Source organism: Pituophis catenifer, unplaced genomic scaffold (genome assembly GCF_029215685.1).
Source record: "Pituophis catenifer annectens isolate HBS135680 unplaced genomic scaffold, rPitCat1.0.hap2 SCAF_10, whole genome shotgun sequence".
NCBI classification, from domain to species: Eukaryota; Metazoa; Chordata; class Lepidosauria; order Squamata; family Colubridae; genus Pituophis; species Pituophis catenifer.
Window position 1 is genome coordinate 24,498,106 of NW_027256890.1, and position 19,639 is coordinate 24,517,744.

The following is a 19,639-nucleotide window of genomic DNA, read 5'->3' on the forward strand; positions in this document are numbered from 1 at the left end:
ATAGCATCATCACTCACTCTTCAGCTCTGTGTGTTTAGTGTGAGCTTGGCAGCCGCAGGTATGTAGATACAGGCAAGCAGGAAAAGCTGGGGGGGGTCTTTTGTTGGTTTCCAAGGATTCCCAATGTTCAGATGGGGGGGGAGGGAGTTTCCCCCCCCTCCCACGTGGTTGCAATGTTTTATACAAGTTCAAGAAGCATCATGAGCCAGCGGATGTTTTTATGCCCCCTTCTTCCTCTCTTTCTCTCTCTCTCCTTCTCCGTCCGTGGTTAGTCTCGGCCCCTGCCTTTCTACTGTTCCTCTGTTCCTTCCATCCAATTCCTTCCCGGGCACGAGAGAAATGCCATAGACATATTGGGTGGGTGGGTTCCATTGTCATCCGATGGTTGAGGTCGGGGTCCACTGGGCCACTACAACTTCTTCCTTTTTTCCCCCTCCTCCTCCTCCTCCTCCTTTCTCCCCCCCCGGCTGCCCTGCCACCATGCCCCACCCTTCCCTTCTTAGATGAAATATTCCTTCTTGTCGTCCCCGCCTGGTTGACCTCCCTCTGCGTTGATAATGGCCGTGTCGGCATCTGGGGCGTCGTCGGAGCCTTTGGCCTCGTGGGTCAGGTAGGTACCTGTGTGGGAGGGAGGGAGGGAGCGAGGGAAGGGTGGTGATAGAGAAGAAAGGAAGGAAAAGAAAAGGGAGGGAGGGAGGAAGGAAGGAGAAAGGGAGGGAGGGAAGGAAGAGTGGTGATAGACAAGAAAGGAAGGAAAAGAAAAGGGAGGGAGGGAGGAAGATGATACGGAAGGAAGGAAGGGAGGGAGGGAGGGAGGGAGGGAGGAAGGAAGGAGAAAGGGAGGGAGGGAAGGAAGAGTGGTGATAGAGAAGAAAGGAAGGAAAATAAAAGGGAGGGAGGGAGGAAGATGATACAGAAGGAAGGAAGGAGAAAGGAAGCGAGGGAAGGGTGGTGATAGAGAAGAAAGGAAGGAAAAGAAAAGGGAGGGAGGGAGGGAGATGATACGGAAGGAAGGAAGGGAGGGAGGAAGGAAGGGAGGGAGGGAGGGAGGAAGGAAGGAAGGAAGGAAGGGAGGGAAGGAAGAGTGGTGATAGAGAAGAAAGGAAGGAAAATAAAAGGGAGGGAGGAAGGAAGATGATACAGAAGGAAGGAAGGAGAAAGGAAGGGAAGGAAGGGTGGTGATAGAGAAAGAAGGAAAATAAAGGGGAGGGAGGGACGATGATACAGAAGGAAGTAAGGATGGATAAAGGGAGGGAGGAAAGGAAGTGGTGATAGAGAAGAAAGGAAGGAAAAGAAAAGGGAGGGAGGAAGATGATAATGAAGGAAGAAAGGAGGGAGGGAGGGAGGAAAGGGTGGGAAGAAAGGAAGGAAAAGAAAAGGGAGGGAGGAAGGAAGGAAGGAGATATGGAAGGAAGGAAGGAGGGGGAAAGGAAGGAAGGGGGGAGAGAGGGAGGGAAGGAAGAGTGGTGACAGAGAAGAAAGGAAGGAAAATAAAAGGAACGGAGGAAGGAAGATGATACAGAAGGAAGGAAGGTCGGAAGGAGGGAGGGAAGGAAGGAGGGAGGGAGGGAAGGAAGGAAGGAGAAAGGGAGGGAGGGAAGGAAGAATGTTGATAGAGAAGAAAGGAAGGAAAATAAAAGGAACGGAGGAAGGAAGATGATACGGAAGGAAGGAAGGTCGGAAGGAGGGAGGGAGGGAAGGAAGGAGGGAGGGAGGGAGGGAAGGAAGGAAGCAGAAAGGGAGGGAGGGAAGGAAGAATGGTGATAGAGAAGAAAGGAAGGAAAATATAAGGAATGGAGGAAGGAAGATAAACGGAAGGAAGGAAGGGAGAGGGAGGGAAGGAAGGGTGGTGATAGAGTAGAAAGGAAGGGGAAAAAGGGATGGAGGAAGGAAGATGATACAGAAGGAAGGAAGGAGAAAGGAAGGGAAGGAAGGGTGGTGATAGAGAAAGAAGGAAAATAAAGGGGAGGGAGGGAGAGAGGAAGGAAGGAAGGAAGGATGGGCGAGAGAGAGAGAGAGAAGAAGGTGATGGAGAGAGAGAGAGAGAAGGAAGTGAGGAAGAAAGCGTGAAGAGGGGAGGAAGAAGACAAATGAGAAGTTATTTGGCTTAATGCCTGAGTAAAAAGGACACAAATTATTGCAAATCTTCCTTCTGCAGGCTGGCTAAAAAGGAGGTGCATCGGAAGCTTCCAAGTTCTTCCGATCTCTTAGGCCAAGTGCCCCAATTTTGACCACACAGGCCATAAGTGCAAGGGGCGGCCACCTGGGACTCCAAGACACATGAAGGTGGAACGAGAGGGAGCGGCCCTTACCTTTGTGCCGAATCAAGTAGTGTCCGAGAACGATGAGGAGGATGAGGAGGAAGAAGATGACGAAGGCTACGACGCCCCCAACAATGGCGTGGTAGCTGCTCCTTTGCGGTGTCATGGGACTAGCATCTATCCGGAGAGAAACAGGAGGTGAGACTCAGCGGCCAAAACAAAGTGAAAGTAGAAAATAGGGATAGAGATAGAATAGAATTGGATTTCGAATAGAAGAGAAGAGAAGCGAAGAGAAGCGAAGAGAAGAGAAGAGAAGAGAAGAGAAGAGAAGAGAAGAGAAGAGAAGAGAAGAGAAGAGAAGAGAAGAGAAGAGAAGCGAAGAGAAGAGAAGAGAAGAGAAGCGAAGCGAAGAGAAGAGAAGAGAAGAGAAGAGAAGAGAAGAGAAGAGAAGAGAAGAGAAGAGAAGAGGATAAATAGAGAATAGAATAGAATAGAATAGAATAGAATAGAATAGAATAGAATAGAATAGAATAGGATTCGGAATAGAATAGGATAAATAGAGAATAGAATAGAATAGAATAGAATAGAATAGAATAGAATAGAATAGAATAGAATAGAATAGGATAGGATAGGATAGGATAGGATAGGATAGGATAGGATAGGATAGGATAGGATAGGATAGGATAGGATAGGATAAATAGAGAATAGAATAGAATAGAATAGAATAGAATAGAATAGAATAGAATAGAATAGAATAGAATAAATAGAGAAGAGAATAGAATAGAATAGAATAGAATAGAATAGAATAGGATAGGATAGGATAGGATAGGATAGGATAGGATAGGATAGGATAGAATAGGATAGGATAAATAGAGAATAGAATAGAATAGAATAGAATAGAATAGAATAGAATAAATAGAGAATAGAATAGAATAGAATAGAATAGAATAGAATAGAATAGAATAGAATAGAATAGAATAGAATAGGATTCGGAATAGAATAGGATAAATAGAGAATAGAATAGAATAGAATAAATAGAGAATAGAATAGAATAGAATAGAATAGAATAGAATAGAATAGAATAGAATAGAATAGAATAGAATAGAATAGAATAGAATAGAACAGAATAAAATAAAATAGAATAGAACAGAACTAAGGCTGGTCAAGAATTATGACCACTTCCAAGTTCTTCGCCAAGATGAAATGTAAACTAAATACTTTTGGATTTTCTTTTTTCATTTCCCGATCGTAGAGAGCCAGGATGGATTTTTGATGATTTTCAATTTAGTTTCTCCGCTGCTCCCCACCCCCACCCCAAGTTTGTTGGTGCAATAAAAGTTGCTAACCAGGACAAATATGGATGTCCTTCCTCCTCCGTTGTATCCACCCGGACTCCCTGGTAGGCTAATCTCCATAACAAAATTAGGACCTTTATTAGATTGCTGGAGATTAATTTTTAATGACTCTGGGTATTGTCTGAAGTTAATTTTTAATGGTGTGTATTTGGGTTAATGACCTTTCCAACCCGGCTGATTTTCTGCCTGTCCCCCTGTTGCAGAAACCAAGGCTTTAGGCATTGGCCGTAAGTAAAAGAATTAGTCAAAGCTGGCATTTTCCTCACAAAAACACTGGAGGTTCTGAATTGAACACTCATTTGTCCAGAATGCTGTAGGGCAGCGATGGCTAACATTTTTGCCGTCGCGTGCCAAAAGCGGGGGTCGTGTGAGGGGTAGCACACGTGTGTGCCCACACCCATAATTCAATGCACCCCAGCCCCTCTGCGCTCCCCTGCTTTTGGCACGTGATGGCACAGTGGGCCCGGTAGGCCCGTTTTTCGCCCTCCCCAGGCTCCAGAGACTTTCTTGGAGCCTGGGGAGGGCTAAAACAGCCTTCCCACCTCCCCGGAGGCCAGAAATGACCTGTTTCCCAACTTCTGGTGGACCCGGTAGGCCTGTTTTCCCCCCCTCCCCAGGCTCCAGAGGCTTTTTAGGCGTCTGGGGAGGGCAAAAACAGCCTTCCCCACCCTCCCAGAGGCTCTCCGGACACTGGAAACAGCCTGTTTCCTGACTTCCGGTGGAACCAGAAGGTCCGTTTTCCCCCCCTCCCCAGGCTCCAGAGGCTTTTTAGGCGTCTGGGGAAGGCAAAAACAGCCTTCCCCACCCTCCCGGAGGCCCTCCGGACACTGGAAACAGCCTGTTTCCCAATTTCCGGTGGGTCCGGAAGGTCCAAAAATCAGTTGGCCGGCGCATGCATGCGTGTTGGAGCTGAGCTAGGGCAATGCTCACATGCCCACAGATATGACTCCATGTGCCACCTGTGGCACACGTACCATTGGTTTTGCCATCAAGGGTGTAGGGTTTCCTGCTTGGGCAGGGGGTTGGACTAGAAGGCCTCCAAGGTCCCTTCCAACACGGTTATTCTGTTAGTATAGTCAACTTAGCAGAGGGGCTTAGAAAACACGGCTTACCGCTGACAGAGAGGGTGTATCTCGCAATGGAGTTGCCCACAAGATTGGAAGCATAGCAAATATAAGTCCCACTGTCGCTTTTGTTTAAGTTGGGGAAGGCGAGGATGTTATCTTGAGCGTCCAACAAGGGGGCGTCGACACCGTCCTTCTCCCACTTGTAATCCTGAGGGCTGTAAGGGAAGGAAGAAGGAGAGACATTTCAAACGACTTGAACAGTGAATCAAAGAGAACGGGAGACGTTTATTTTGGGCTTTGTTTACAGGCAGTCCTCGCTTAACAACCAATTTAGGGCCCCGTAAAGCGGGACTGTCCAAGGAGTAGGTGTGGTGGCCTAGAGGTGGAGCTCTCGCCTCACAATCAGGAGGGCTGTGAGTTCGATCCTACATAGAGGCAGATATTTCTCTCTCTGGGCACACTGAGAATATATATCTGCTGAACAAAACTCCGCATTGACGTCAGGAAAGGCATCCGGCCATTAAAACACTCGCCTAGCTCCATTCAGTTTCCCCGACTCCACCCTGCAAGGGATTATGCGGTCGTTAAACAAAGATGAAAATGGGACTCTTCAACCTTGGCAACTTTAAGACTTGTGGACTTCGACTCCCAGAATTCCTCGGCTGGCTAAGGAATTCTGGGAGTTGAAGTCCACAAGTTGCCCAAAGTTGGATTCTCCCTGCTGTAAAGCACCCCCTGGTGGTCGAAAGTGACCACATGTCACGCAGGTCCGCTATGCAAACAATGTTCTGCAGTCATGTGACTACTATTTGCAAAGTTTTCACCTGTTTCCAGCCGAAAAATCCTCATTCTAATGAACGGGCTGCTTAATGACCACAATGTTTGCTTAACGGCCACCGTGGAAAAAGCCAGAGATTCACTTGCAGCAAGCATGTGGTAATGTTGAGTTCAATTGCAGCTATAAGTTGAGGATTATTCGTGTCTATCATTTCAATTTTTGAAAAATGAAAAGAAAGAATAAGAATGAAATACGAAAAGTAGTATCATCATTTTTTAATAATCCCATGCGTGGTGGAGTCTGGGCAACTGAATGGAGCTAGCTGAGTTTTTTAATGGCCGGATGCCTTTCCTGTCGCCAGAGCGGAGTTTTGTTCAGCAGATATATTCTCATTGTGCCCAGAGAGAGAAATAACTGCCTCTACCTAGGATTGAACTCACAGCCTCCTGATTGTGAGGCGAGAACTCCATCTGTAGGTCACCACTCTGGACTGATCCCATGATCTGCTTAAAATTAATTTTTATCTGCATTTCCACCCACCGCCCCCTCCAAAATACACCTGGCATCTGTTTCTTGGCTTCTAGTTTTATTTTTTAATTTAATTTCATTTAATTTTTTGCTGCTGCAGGACAATAATTCGGTCACAAACCATTTATTATTATTTTTTTGCAGGGCTCTGAAAGCACACACAGACACACTCACATACACAGTATGTAGGCAGCTGAAATTATGATTTCAAATTATGATTAATTTTACACACACAGAGTATGTAGGCAGCTGAAAAATAAAACAACATATATACTTGTGCTATTTACACCTCAGCAAAACACAAGCACAATTTTGTAGGAAAGGACAAAGAGCCAAAGGGCCACTAAATTTCACTTCCTGAGGATCTCTGGGACTTTTTTTTTTAAAACCCAAGCTTGTAGTCCTCATGGTTAATGATATATTAAAAAAGCTATCTGAAAAGCGCTATAGCCAGAAGTCTGGCTGCATACTAATGTGCCCTTCCCAGCAACGGTGCTTCTCCCTTAAAGCAGAGCAAATTGAAAAAAAGGAAGAAAAAAAACACGAAATAAAAACAATTATGCAAATGTTCCTCGTTTCGCCCTCTCCTTTACGTGGGCTGCCAAAGTTTGCTTCTCCTGGGGGGTGGGAGGGGGAGAAGAGGAGGAAAAAAACCTGCGAACTCAAAATCGCAACTGTCCCGCACAGCTCCACCTGTTTTAAAAAGCAGCTTAATTTTAAAAAGCCTTGGGGAAGATTTGGGTAGAACAATCGATCTATTTTGTTACAGCAAAAAAATCACAGAGGGAGAGAGAGAGACACACACACACACACAGAGAGACAGACAGAGACAGAGAGAGAAAAACACACACACACAGAGAGAGAGAGAAAGACAGAGTGCGAGACAGAGAGACACATACACACACACAGAGAGAGAAAGACAGAGAGACAGAGACAGAGAGAGAAAGACACAGAGAGAGACAGAGAGAAAGACACAGAGAGAGACAGAGAGAGAGAAAGACACAGAGAGAGAAAGACACAGAGAGAAAAACACAGAGAGACCGAGAGAGAAAGACAGAGCGAGACAGAGAGACACATACAGAGAGAGACAGAGAGAAACACACAGAGAGACAGAGACAGAGAGAAAGACACAGAGAGAGACAGAGAGAAAGACACACAGAGAGACAGAGAGAGACAGAGACAGAGGGAGAAAAACACAGAGAGACTGAGAAAGACAGAGAGCGAGACAGAGAGACACATACATACACAGACACACACACAGAGAAAGACAGAGAGAGAGACAGAGACAGAGAGAGAGAGACAAAAAGACACAGAGAGAGACAGAGACAGAGAGAGAAAGACACAGAGAGAGAGACAGAGAAAGAGAGAGAGAGACAGAAAGACACAGAGAGAGACAGAGAGAAAGACACAGAAAGAGACAGAGACACAGAGAGAAAGACACAGAGAGAGACAGAGAGAGAGAAAGACAGAGAGAGAGAGAGAGAGAGACAGAGAGAGAGACAGTCAGAGAGAGAGAAAGAGGTTGGATAGAGGCCGGAGGAAAAATGGCATTTTAAGGGAGAGCAAGAAACTTACATCGGATTCCCTTCCCCTTTGCAGTGTAGCACTAAGCTGTCTCCTTCTTGTGGATGCTCCGGTTTGGGTTCAATCTTTGCCGTCGGTTTGTCTGAGGAGAAGACGACCAAGGAGAGAAAAAAAAGAGGAAAACCAGTAAGCAGAATTACTAACATCGTTACAGGTAGTCCTTGACTTACAACCACAACGGAGCCCCCACGTTTCTGTTAAACAAGGCGTGATTTTTTTTGTTAAGTGAGGTTTGCCCCGTTTTACGACCTTCCTTGCCACAGTTGTTAAGCGAATCACGGCGGTTGTTAAGTTAGTAACCCGATTGTGAAGTGGATCTGGCTTCCCCATGGACTTTGCTTGTGAGAAGGTCATAAAAGGGGACCGCGGGACCCCGGGATACAGCAACGGTCATAAATATGAATTGGTTGCCAAGCATCTGAATTTTGATCACGTGACCATGGGGATGTTGCAAAGGTCGTAACTGTGAAACACGGTCCTAGATCATTTTTTTCAGTGTCGTTGTAACTTTGAATGGTCACTGAGTGAACTATTCTAAGTCGAGGATTACCTGTATTCTGGCTAGACAACTATTGATTCATTATTACCCCTTTTCCCCGAAAATAAGACCCAACTGGAAAACAAGGCCTAGCATGATTTTTCAGGATGCTCGTAATATAAGCCCTGCCCCAAAAATAAGCCCCAGTTAAGATCGTCAACCAGATGGAGGCATTTAGTACCGTATTTCTCCCAAAATAAGACCCAACCGGAAAAGAAGCCCTAGCATGATTTTTCAGGATGCTCGTAATATAAGCCCTAAACCCAAAAATAAGCCCCAGTTAAGACTGTCAACCAGACAGAGGTGTTTAGTAGTGTATTTGCCCCCAAAATAAGATCTAACTGGAAAATAAGCCCTAATGCACCTTTTGGAGCAAAAAATTAATATAAGACCCTGTCTTATTTTGGGGGGGAAACACCGTATTCTTTATTGGGTTCACCAGAATCCAGAGATGAGTCACTCGGTTATCCTAGCATCTGCATCAAAGCCTTCCTTGGCATTTCGCAGGCTTCCCGTTCTTTCTCTCTTGAACTTTTTAAAAGATATTTTTAATTATTATTTAAAAAAAAATCAACGGGAGGCTGACACTTTGCCGCAAAGCGAAGCAACCTAATTCTCTCATCGTTTTTATTTGAAGAAGGCCTTTTATTTTGTCAGACCTGCCCCAGCTAGATCCTTAGGAAAGAAAGACCCTCGACTCCGTCGGCTTGAAGTGATAGGTTCTCTTAACTAAGGATTTAATGGTTGCAGCAGAAGCGAGGCAAGATCTGAGCTTCCTGCGCAAAGCATCGCCAATTTTTCCCCGTTCTCCCTGGTCCTCCCTTCTTGACCAGTCCATCACTGTCCAATGGTGTTTTGGGATGTCCGGTGCCCCTTGGTGCAGATCGCATACCTTTCCCAGGGTATGCATTCTTAAAGACTGGAATAGAAGACTGGAATAGAAGCCAGAGGTGTGAGGATCTCACACCTCTGGCTTCCATCAAACCTGCCACCCCCACTCCCGTTTGCTCATCTCTACGCTCAACCTGTCAATTGCCTTTTTCCTCTCCCACTCCTTTGCAGGATGCCAGAAATTAAAAACAAGGGAATGTAATTAAGAAAACATTAGAAGGTGTAGAAATGGACAGATTAACACTTACTATTAAGGATAAAGAAGAAACTGAATATATATATATTTTTAAATATGGGACATATTCTATCAACGCCTAGATAACAGAAACAGAAGTTAGAAAGGAAGAGCTATAAAAAGAGGAAATGGTAAAGTGGAGAGTTGTTAAAGAAGACGATGTTAAGTCTTAATGTTATTATATTATTATGTCATTATATTATTAATAGGACGGAGATGAATTATCAAGAACAAAGATGCGTAACACGACTATCTAAACATAACCGTACCCGGAATGCAGACTGTTTGATGAAAATTGAATTATATAAATAAAATAAATAAAACATGAAAAAGAAAAGAAAAGAAATTAAAAAGGTGGTGGGAGGAATTCTGGGAGTTGAAGTCCACCTATCTGCAAGGTTGAGAAACTGGGTGGCAGGCTTAGAACTGTCAAAATTTGGCAAGGTTTTCAAAATAAAAGTCACAGGTTTGACCCAGGTCACATACAAAAGACGGAGAGACGCTGCAAAGCCGATTTCTCCGAGATTTGCAGAGACGAGTGATCGACGGTGCAGGTGACGTTGGCACCGTCGTCTTCTTTGCCGACCGTAATTTCTACTTGGCTGGTGACCGTGAAGGTTTTTCCGTTGGCATCTTTGGAGACTTCCAATGGCTGGCCTGTTTGGAAGAGAGAGAGAGAGAGAGAGAGAGAAACAACAACTAAGATTGGTGGCTTAGCAAAAGGAGAAGAGAAAAGAAGAATGTAAAGGTAAAGGTTCCCCTCGCACATGCGTGCTAGTCGTTCCCGACTCTAGGGGGCGGTGCTCATCTCCGTTTCAAAGCCGAAGAGCCAGCGCTGTCCGGAGAGGTCTCCGTGGTCATGTGGCCGGCATGACTCAACGCCAAAGGCGCACGGAAAACGCTGTTCCCTTCCCACCAAAGGTGGTCCCTATTTTTCTACTGGCATTTTTTACCTGCTTTCGAACTGCTAGGTTGGCAGAAGCTGGGACAAGTCACGGGAGCTCACCCCGTTACGCGGCGGCACTAGGGATTCGAACCGCTGAACTGCCGACCCTTTCGATCGACAAGCTCAGCGTCTTAGCCCCTGAGCCACCGCGTCCCACTGGTGCAAAAGGACATCAAAACGCATCCTTTAAGATTCTGGATCACAACGTGTTTAGGGGATTGTTTTTGACTTAGAAAGCTCAACTCCTGAGTCAACAATCCCATCTAAATTATCCTGATTTTTTTTTTTTTTGGATTGCCTGAAAAATCAGGACTCCACCTTTGCAAGAGGGCCTATTATTTATTAAACGCTGGTTTAACTCTGTATTCCAGAGCAGCGTATTTGAGGGGCTGCCACAAAGAAGTAACAGCAAAAGAGTAGGAAGGGACCTTGGAGACCTGTACGAGGGATTCGAACTGCCGATGTCAGATCTTACTGATACAAGCCAGCGTCTTAGCCACTGAGCCACTTAGGGGTCAAATTATTCTCCAAAGCACCTGAAGGCAGGACAAGAAACAATGGATGGAAACTAACCAAGGAGAGAAGCAACCTGGAATTAAGGAGAAACTTCCTAACGGTGAGGACAATTAACCAGTGGAACTGCTTGCCACCAGAAATAGTGGGCACTCCATCGCTTGGAGGTTTTTAAGAAGTATCTAGACAGTCATTTATCTGACATATGATAGGTTCTCCTGATTGAGCAGGGGGCTGGACTAGAAGACCTCCCAGGTCCCGTCCAGCTCATTCGTTCTATCAATAAATTTCAGGATTATGGTATAGAAAGACGCAACATTAAAGGAAAAGCAGAGAGAGAGGGAGAAGGGAAAAGGAACGCGGAGAGGGAAAGAAAAACCGAGACAACTCAATTTTGAATTGTGTGTTTGCGTGTACGATTTGTTAGAAGATTGCAAGGGCCTTCTACGAATATGACTACAATTAAGTAATGGCAGGAAACGTAAGCCCGGCAGGGTAACCTGTAAGTTCCCACATCGCAAAATTAAGTGGTTTGATATTGGCATGTAATTTGCTACGACTTAGAGAATAGAATGGAATGGAATGGAATGGAATGGAATGGAATGGAAGGGAAGGGAAGGGAAGGGAAGGGAAGGGAAGGGAAGAGAAGAGAAGAGAAGAGAAGAGAAGAGAAGAGAAGAGAAGAGAAGAGAAGAGAAGAGAAGAGAAGAGAAGAGAAGAGAATGGAATAGAATAGAAAATAGAATAGAATAGAATAGAATAGAATAGAATAGAATAGAATGGAATGGAATGGAATGGAATGGAAGGGAAGGGAAGGGAAGGGAAGGGAAGGGAAGGGAAGGGAAGGGAAGGGAAGGGAAGGGAAGAGAGCATGGAATAGAATAGAATAGAAAATAGAATAGAAAGAATAGAATAGAATAGAGAATAGAAAATAAAATAAAATAGAATAGAATAGAATAGAATAGAATAGAGAATAGAATAGAGAACAGAATAGAATAGAGAATAGAATAGAATAGAATAGAGAAAAGAAAATAGAATAGAATAGAATAGAAAATAGAATAGAAAGAATAGAATAGAATAGAGAATAGAATAGAAAAGAAAATAGAATAGAATAGAGACGAGAAGAGAAGAGAAGAGATGGAAGGGACCTTGGAGGTCTTCTAGTCCAACCCCCTGCTTAGGCATTAATGACATTAATTAAGAGATCTCCTAGCCACAGGAGTCACAACCTGGTTTAAAGAAAGACGGAGCTAAACCAGAAAGGAAAACGAGCATCTGTGCCTCCATGTTCAAGTGCAGTCTATCTGCGAATCCCGAATGGTAAAGGTGTCGCTCTCAATTTGATTAAGATTTTTTTTTATGTACATTGAGAGCATATGCACCAAGACAAATTCCTTGTGTGTCCAATCAAACTTGGCCAATATTCTATTCTATTCTATTCTATTCTATTCTATTCTATTCTATTCTATTCTATTCTATTCTATTCTATTCTATTTTACAAGTCGGTGGGAAACGAACCGGATGGCCCAATCTAGCATCCTTCTTAGGTTCTTCAATAGTATGTTAGTAACTTACCTGTCAGGAGCTTTTCACCTTTATTCCATCTGAGCTGAGCGGCTGGCTTACTGCCAGAAGAGAGACATTTCAACACAGCCACATCTCCTTCCCTAAGAGGACCTGAGTAACCCGAGATTTGGGGTTTCTGTGGGATTCCTGAAAGAAAAGAGGAACAATGAGGACTAGCGACTTAAAAGCATCCCGAAGAAGATACCATTTGAAGCGGTTGTTCCCAGAAAGGATAACGCATCTAAGTTTGGAGCGAAATTATAACTCTGCCCCGACTCATTAACACTATCAAATTAACTACTAAGACTGTAGTTCTTCTCATCCTTACTAGTACCTTTCTCTTCCCGCTTGTGGCTATATCCATGTTGCTTGTATTTTTACAACTTACATCATTTTTATTGTTTCCTAAGGTAAAGACTTACACATATGTGCTAGTCGTTCCTGACTCTAGGGGGCGGTGCTCCTCTCCGTTTCAAAGCCGAAGAGCCAGCGCTGTCCGAAGATGTCTCCGTGGTCATGTGGCCGGCATGACTCAACGCCAAAGTCGCACAGAATGCCATTCCCTTCCCACCAAAGATGGTCCCTATTTTTCTACTTGCAATTTTTTTTACCTGCTTTCGAACTGCTAGGTTGGCAGAAGCTGGGACAAGGAACGGGAGCTCACTCCGTTCCGCGGCAGCACTAGGGATTTGAACCGCTAAACTGCCGACCCTTTCGATCGACAAGCTCAGCGTCTTAGCCCCTGAGCCACCGCGTCCATTGTTTCCTAGTATGATTTGTGTCAGGTTTCGATGTCATCTCAAATAAATTGCACTCCCAAACAATTAATCTTTGCTGAAATATTCCATTTATTGAGTACGACAGATCTGGCCCCGACTTCGTCGTAGCCGATACTAACCCTCTGACCCCCAAACCCTTCCCTTTCCGTTCCCCAATTCTCATCTTCTCATTGGCCATCTTCCAAGTCAGTCTCCCCAGCTTCTGACCTCAGCCCACAGGAATGTCCCCCTCCCATCCCATCTCCTAGGGGATATTATCTACAGAGAAAATAAGTAGGTGAAAAGTCAACCTCGTCTCCTCCTTTTTATGGCAGCATCAGAATGCTGACAATTTGATTGCTCATTAGTATCCTATGACTACCGCTAAGAGTTGCATCTTATGATTCTCGGCAGATATATTTTATTTTTTTGTCTTTATGTACACCGAGAGCTAATGCACCAAAGACAAATTCCTTGTGGGTCCAATTACACTTGGCCAATAAAAGAATTCTACTTCTAATTAAAGATGTCACAATTGTTGCTGCTTCTCCATGAATAATCTTGTGTTTGGGGTATACAAAACAGTCGATCCTTTCCTGAAACATTTCAGTCCCTACCCCCTCCAATATATTCTCGTTTTCCCTTGGGAATTTGCAACTTATGTACCTATATTCAGAAGCATACAGGTAGTTCTCGACTTACAATCATTCGTTCAGTGACTGTTTGAAATTAACAATGGCACTGAAAAAAAGAGGCTTGTGGCAGCATCCCCAGGGTGTGTATGTGTCACACAATTAAAATTCAGATGCTCGGCAACTGGCATGTACTTATGACGGTTGCAGTGTCACGTGATCCCGTTTTGCGACTTTCTTGACAAAAGCCAAGTCAACGGGGAAGCCGGATTCGCTTAATGACCGTGGGAACAACGTCATGATTCGCTTAGCCACCGTGGTGAGAAAAGTCGTACAGGGAGGCGAAGCTCACTCCAACCACCGTCTCGCTTAGCGACGGAAAATTTGTTGGGGGGTCATGAGTCGAGGACTGCTTGCGTTTCCAAGGCGGAGGGAAATTTTGGACTGGTTGGTGGTTTGTGAGTCCGAGGCGGGAGATGAGTAGGTTATCCCAGACGGAGCCCATCCCAACATCTTGGGAAGACTGAAATGTTCTGGGAAAAGACTCTCCCGTTTTGGACACGGCTCGCCACTGACCCCCTTGGCCTCACCCAAGACGGTGACCATCGCTTTCGCAGTCCGTACAGGCCGGGTGAATATCGTGCAGGTGTATTCTCCCTCGTCAGCCAGGGTGGTGTTATCGATACTTATGCTTAGCTCGTTGGCCGTCGAATTCTCCAGCTGGATTCGAAGGTCTCGCAATGCTAGGTTAAAAGAAGGAGGGGCAGTGAGAGAGGGGGACGAGAGGGTCACCTTAGGCCTGTCTGTCTGTCTGTCTGTCTGTCTGTCTGTCTATCTATCTATCTGATTTATATAGCCCATCTCATCAAAAAGAAATCTTCCCTCCCTCCCTCTTCCTTCCTTCCTTTCCCACCTCCATCCCTCCCTCTTCTATATCTATCTATCTATCTATCTATCTATCTATCTATCTATCTATCTATCTATCTACCTATCTACCTATCTACCTATCTACCTAATTTATATAGCCCATTTCATCAAAAACAATCTTCCTTCCTCCCATTCGTTGTATGGGTATTATATACCATGTTTCCCTGAAAATAAGACCCTGTCTTATATTTTTTTGAACCCCGAAATAAGTGCTCGGCCTTATTTTTGGGGAGGTCTTATTATTTTGGGGCGCGTGGAGCAAGATGGGGCTCCTCTTGCCATCTTACCTGATTTCCAGCTCTGCGTTTAAATATATATATATATATTTTAATTTGATTTATATGCCGCCCTTCTCCGGAGACTCAGGGTGGCTTACAGTGCGTTAAGCAATAGCCTTCATACTTTTGTATATTTATACCAAGTCAGCTTATTGCCCCCACAACTGGGTCCTCAATTTACCTACCTTAGAAAGGATGGAAGGCTGAGTCAACCTTGAGCCTTGGCGAGATTCGAACCCTGCAGTAATTGCAGGCAGCTGGTCTTAATAACCAGCTTAATAACAGGGTGCCTTAAACCCCTGTACTACCAAGGCTCAGGGAGGGCTTATTTTCGGGTGGAGACTTATTTTAGCGCATTCGCTCAAAAGCCCGATTGAGCTTATTATCAGGGGATGTCTTATTTTCGGGGAAACAGGGTACGTACAATGACAATAAAGTTATTATTATTAAAATAAATGCTGGATAGAATTGCACGCTCTAGTGGAAGGCGAGGAGTCTGTGTTTAGGGGACATTCGGAGGCAAAGGAATCAGGAAGAGGTTGCAAATTGTTCAGAGCCACTTATATTTGCGTGAATTCCAGACACACAAAATACTACAAAACCTTTCTGTGCGACACTTCCTTAGGAGACAGGCTGTTGCACAGGGCCTTTCTGCTAACATTCATCTTCACACCTTCAAATACACGAACAAAAGTTGGAACTAGCAAGCCACGGCTTAGGTGAATTGCCACGCTTATCCGTGGCTGCGGACCGAAGGAAACGAAGGGACCGAATTTCAAGAAAAATAAAACCAAACTTCTCCCTTTCTTCCAAATCAAAACGAAGAAAAAAAAAACGAGCGATTCACAACGTTGTAAATACTATTAAAGACAGTGTGATATGACATGACATCCTTGGAATTTATCAGATGAAAATCAATAGGCTTCCCCCCCCCTTAAGATTTATAGGGCCAAGGCATTAATCAATAAATCACAGATCACATTCAGATAAACATCTCGGCCATTCAACAAATTAAAAGCAGCCAGTGTTTCTCTCAACGCCAAGCCTGGAGCAAAATCATCGGTTTGGGAATTCTTGCATAGAGTCGGCTTTGTTTGAGGACGGCAAGAAGAAAAAACAAAGTTTAATCTGTTTAACTCTGGGTGTATACATATCACGGCTTCAAGTCTGTATCCTACTTGTAATGCATAATAGGAATGGAATGGAATAGGGTAGGGTAGGATAGAAATGGAAAGAAGAGAAGATAAAATATGGAATGGAATGGAATAATGAATTAGACTAGACTGGACTAGACTATAATAAAATAGAATGGAATGGAATGGAATGGAATGGAATAGAATAGAATGGAATGGAATGGAATGGAATGGAATGGAATGGAATGGAATAGAATAGAATAGAATAGAATAGAATAGAATAGAATAGAATAGAATAGAATAGAATAGAATAGAATAGAATAGAGAAAATAGAACAGAAGAGAAGAAGGGAGAAAATAGAAGAGAAGAGAAAGAGAAGAGAAGAGAAGAGAAAATATGGAATGGAATGGGATAATGAATTAGAAGAGAAGAGAAGAGGAGAGGAGAGGAGAGGAGAGGAGAGGAGAGGAGAGGAGAGGAGAGGAGAGGAGAGGAGAGGAGAATAGAGAAAATAGAATAGAATAAAATAGAAGAGAATAGAGAAAATAGAGAAGAATGGAATAGAATAGAATAGAATAGAATAGAATAGAATAGAATAGAATAGAATAGAATAGAATAGAATAGGAGTTGGAAGGGACTTTGGAGGTCTTCTATACCAACCCCCTGCTCAGGCCATTTCAGATAAATGGTTGTCCCGTCAATGAGACATGTGTGATCCAAAATAACTCATCTTCAGTTTAGAACAAACCCCCACCCCCAAACCCCCAAACTCTCCCAGATTTTAAAAGTAGCCAATTTGGGCTCTTTGAAAGCCAATTGTTCTGCTTTTGAACGCCGATTTTTCAAGCGTGGCCTTTCGAAGGTGTTAGTCATGCCTTGTAGTGAGAAGGAGGAGGATACTGAAAATACGTAGATTACATCAACAATAAAAAAAAATGTATTGTGTTCTTAGCATATTTATAGCTTCCAGTTGGGAGAAAATAAATCACCCATAATATTCTCCTTGAGGAGGAAAATATATATATATGTATTTGCTAGTTGCTCGGAGGCAATTCCGAATCGCCGCAGGTGAGCAGGGAAAACGGACACCTTTAAGGTTTGTAGATCGTCCCCTTATCTCTTTTACCCAGGCAGGAGAAATCCCCATTGAAGCAAATGCTTTATTTCCCTCTATTTGACAGAGTTGAGATTCTCTGAGAGGCCGCTGGATTTTCACCTTCCCCTCCGTGACGTCAAGAAGGCAGATTTGGACACCGAAGAAAAAGCGACAGGTTTGCAAATATCAAGCACGACAAAACAGAAGCTCGGTTTGGAAAATCCAGTTCCAAATTAAACCGGGAGGATTTGGCCCCGTGACTAATCGCATTTGTTATTGGCGGCTCTGACAGTCTACGGCAGCGATGGCTAACCTTTTTGACGTCGCGTGCCAAAAGCGGGGGGAGTCACGCGTGTGCGTGTCCATACCCATGATTCAATGCCCCCCAGTGCCCCACCCCCCCACACACATGCACATGTGACCCCCCCATGCTCCCCCTACTTTTGGCACGTGACGACAAAAAGGTTACTGGTGGGCCCAGTAGGCCCATTTTTCATTCTCCTCAGGCTCCAGAGGCTTCCTTGGAGCCTGGGGAGGGCAAAAACAGCCTCCCCCATCCCCTGGAGGCCCTCCGGAGGCCAGAAAAAGACCGGTGGGTCCGGAAGGCCCAAAAATCAGCTGTCCGGCACGCACATTTGCTGTGAAGCTGAGCTAGGGCAATGCTTGCGTGTCCACAGATATGACTCCGCAGATATGGCTCTATGGCGTTTCCCTATTGTTTGGGATTTAAGCAGTGGTGAAATGTAAAATTTGCTACTACTGGTTCTGTGGGCGTGTCTTGGTGGTGGTGGGGGTAATGGGACTGGGTGAGCATGGCTTACTTTCACAGCTGTGCCTCGCGATAATCAGAGCCTTTTTTTTTTTTACTTTAAAAGCATTTTTTTTACAACCTATTTGGGCGAACCGGTCCAAACCGGGAGCAAATCACCCCTGGATTTAAGGATAAATCACAGTAAATAAATTTGGGGGCTGTCACCAGCAGTAGCCACAGCTGTCAACCTCCCGCCTCTGGGCTCTGTTGTGGGGGGGAAATGATGCCACACCGGCGTTACCTCTCTTTTCTCCAAAGTAGAGCGTCTGCTGAGCAGGATTGGACCATTGGAGCGAGGAATCTTCTGGGTCCTCCACCTTGCAGGAGAGGACGACTTTCGAACCCGCCACCACGACTTCATCGGAGGTCGCCGGCTGGCTTCCTGTTTACAAAAAAGAAAAAAAATGGATGCAGAGATTGAGACATAATTTAGGGGTGTCGTCGAAAGCTCGTTTTGGTCCCTTCTTCACCTAACCCTGAAACCCACTCAATTTTTTTGCCAGCAAGGGGGAGTTGCCAGCCTCTCCTTCCCTTTTGGGACGTCTTGAGGACTAAAAGCTTAGGTCAGCTTTGGATGCTAGCCAACGCACCCCTTTCTTCCGTTTCCCGCAGCTTATTTGACCAGCGACCAAGCGAAGGAACCAAGACGAGGTGGCTCAGTGGCTAAGACGCTGAGCTTGTCGATCAGAAAGGTCAGCAGTTCGGCGGTTCGAATCCCTAGCGCAGGTCTCCTGCGCGAGCAGGGGGTTGGACTAGATGACCTCCAAGGTCCCTATTACTCTTACCGACTCTCTCGGCGGCACTAGCAAAACAGGAAAAACTTCCTTTCGTGACTGACCCCTTTAAGATTTCCAAGTCAAAGCGCTTCATTGATACCCCCCCTCCCCTCCTCCTCCAAGAATTCTGGGGGTGACTTTCATCTCAGCACATTCTCCACCGCGTAGTAGTTAATCCAGGAAAGGCAGGTCATGCCCCCCCCCCACTCCCAGTTCCTCCCTCCTCTTGCCCCCACGGGCCGTCCCATCCTCTGAAGGACTCACAAACATCTCTTGGCCGGGTTCCTAAGCCCAGAGCTTCTGCTCCTGCCAGCGCCCCCTCCCAACTCCACCCCAACAAACAACCAGTCCCTTGTCTCAGCCCAGCTGCCCCCATGTTGCTATTCAGAGTCAGCCCTTCCCAAACAGCCACATCGAGGGAAGCTTCCAACACTTCACATGACAAGGCCAGCCAGCCAAGGAATTTCGCCAAGTGGGCGCAATCAGGTTTGGTCCGAACGGCTGAATTAGATTTTCAGAAGGCCCGCTGGGCACGGTCGATGAGTCCCGAGAGAGGGGGAGAAGAGTTCCCAAAGAACTGGGATCCCCCAATCTGTCCTGCGTCCCCTAAGTGGTGGTCGAAGAAACCTTGGTCGTAGCCAGATTTAAAAAAAAAAAAAAAAAGAGCCAGGTTCAGATGCCAACCAGTTTTCGCGCCCGTTTCTGGCTCCTTGGCCAATTGCTAAATTGGGATTGGTCCTGCCTCTGGCCCAGTGCTGAAATCCAATTTTTTAAACTACCCGTTCTGTGGGCGTGGCTTGGCGGGCGTGGTGTGATGTGATGTGGCTTGGCGGGTGTGGCAGGGGAAGGATACTGCAAAATCTCCATTCCCACCCCACTCCTGGGGAAAGGATACTGCAAAATCTCCATTCCCACCCGACTCCAGGGGAAGGATACTGCAAAATCCCCATTCCCTCCCCACTCCTG

The 19,639-nt window shown here is 45.2% G+C and overlaps 1 protein-coding gene across 1 annotated transcript in view; it reads right to left on the bottom strand.

Moving 5' to 3' along the window:
- Positions 1-499: 499 nt before the first annotated feature.
- Positions 500-19,639, bottom strand: part of CADM3 (cell adhesion molecule 3) — a 100,515-nt gene continuing 81,375 nt past the window's right edge. Inside the window, exons 2-9 of the mRNA XM_070950881.1 lie at positions 18,139-18,279; positions 14,243-14,395; positions 12,272-12,409; positions 9,724-9,894; positions 7,565-7,655; positions 4,729-4,898; positions 2,313-2,438; positions 500-618 (exon numbers count right to left, since the gene is read on the bottom strand). Of these exons, the coding sequence (XP_070806982.1) occupies positions 500-618; positions 2,313-2,438; positions 4,729-4,898; positions 7,565-7,655; positions 9,724-9,894; positions 12,272-12,409; positions 14,243-14,395; positions 18,139-18,279 (1,109 nt within the window). The remainder of the gene's footprint in view (positions 619-2,312; positions 2,439-4,728; positions 4,899-7,564; positions 7,656-9,723; positions 9,895-12,271; positions 12,410-14,242; positions 14,396-18,138; positions 18,280-19,639) is intronic.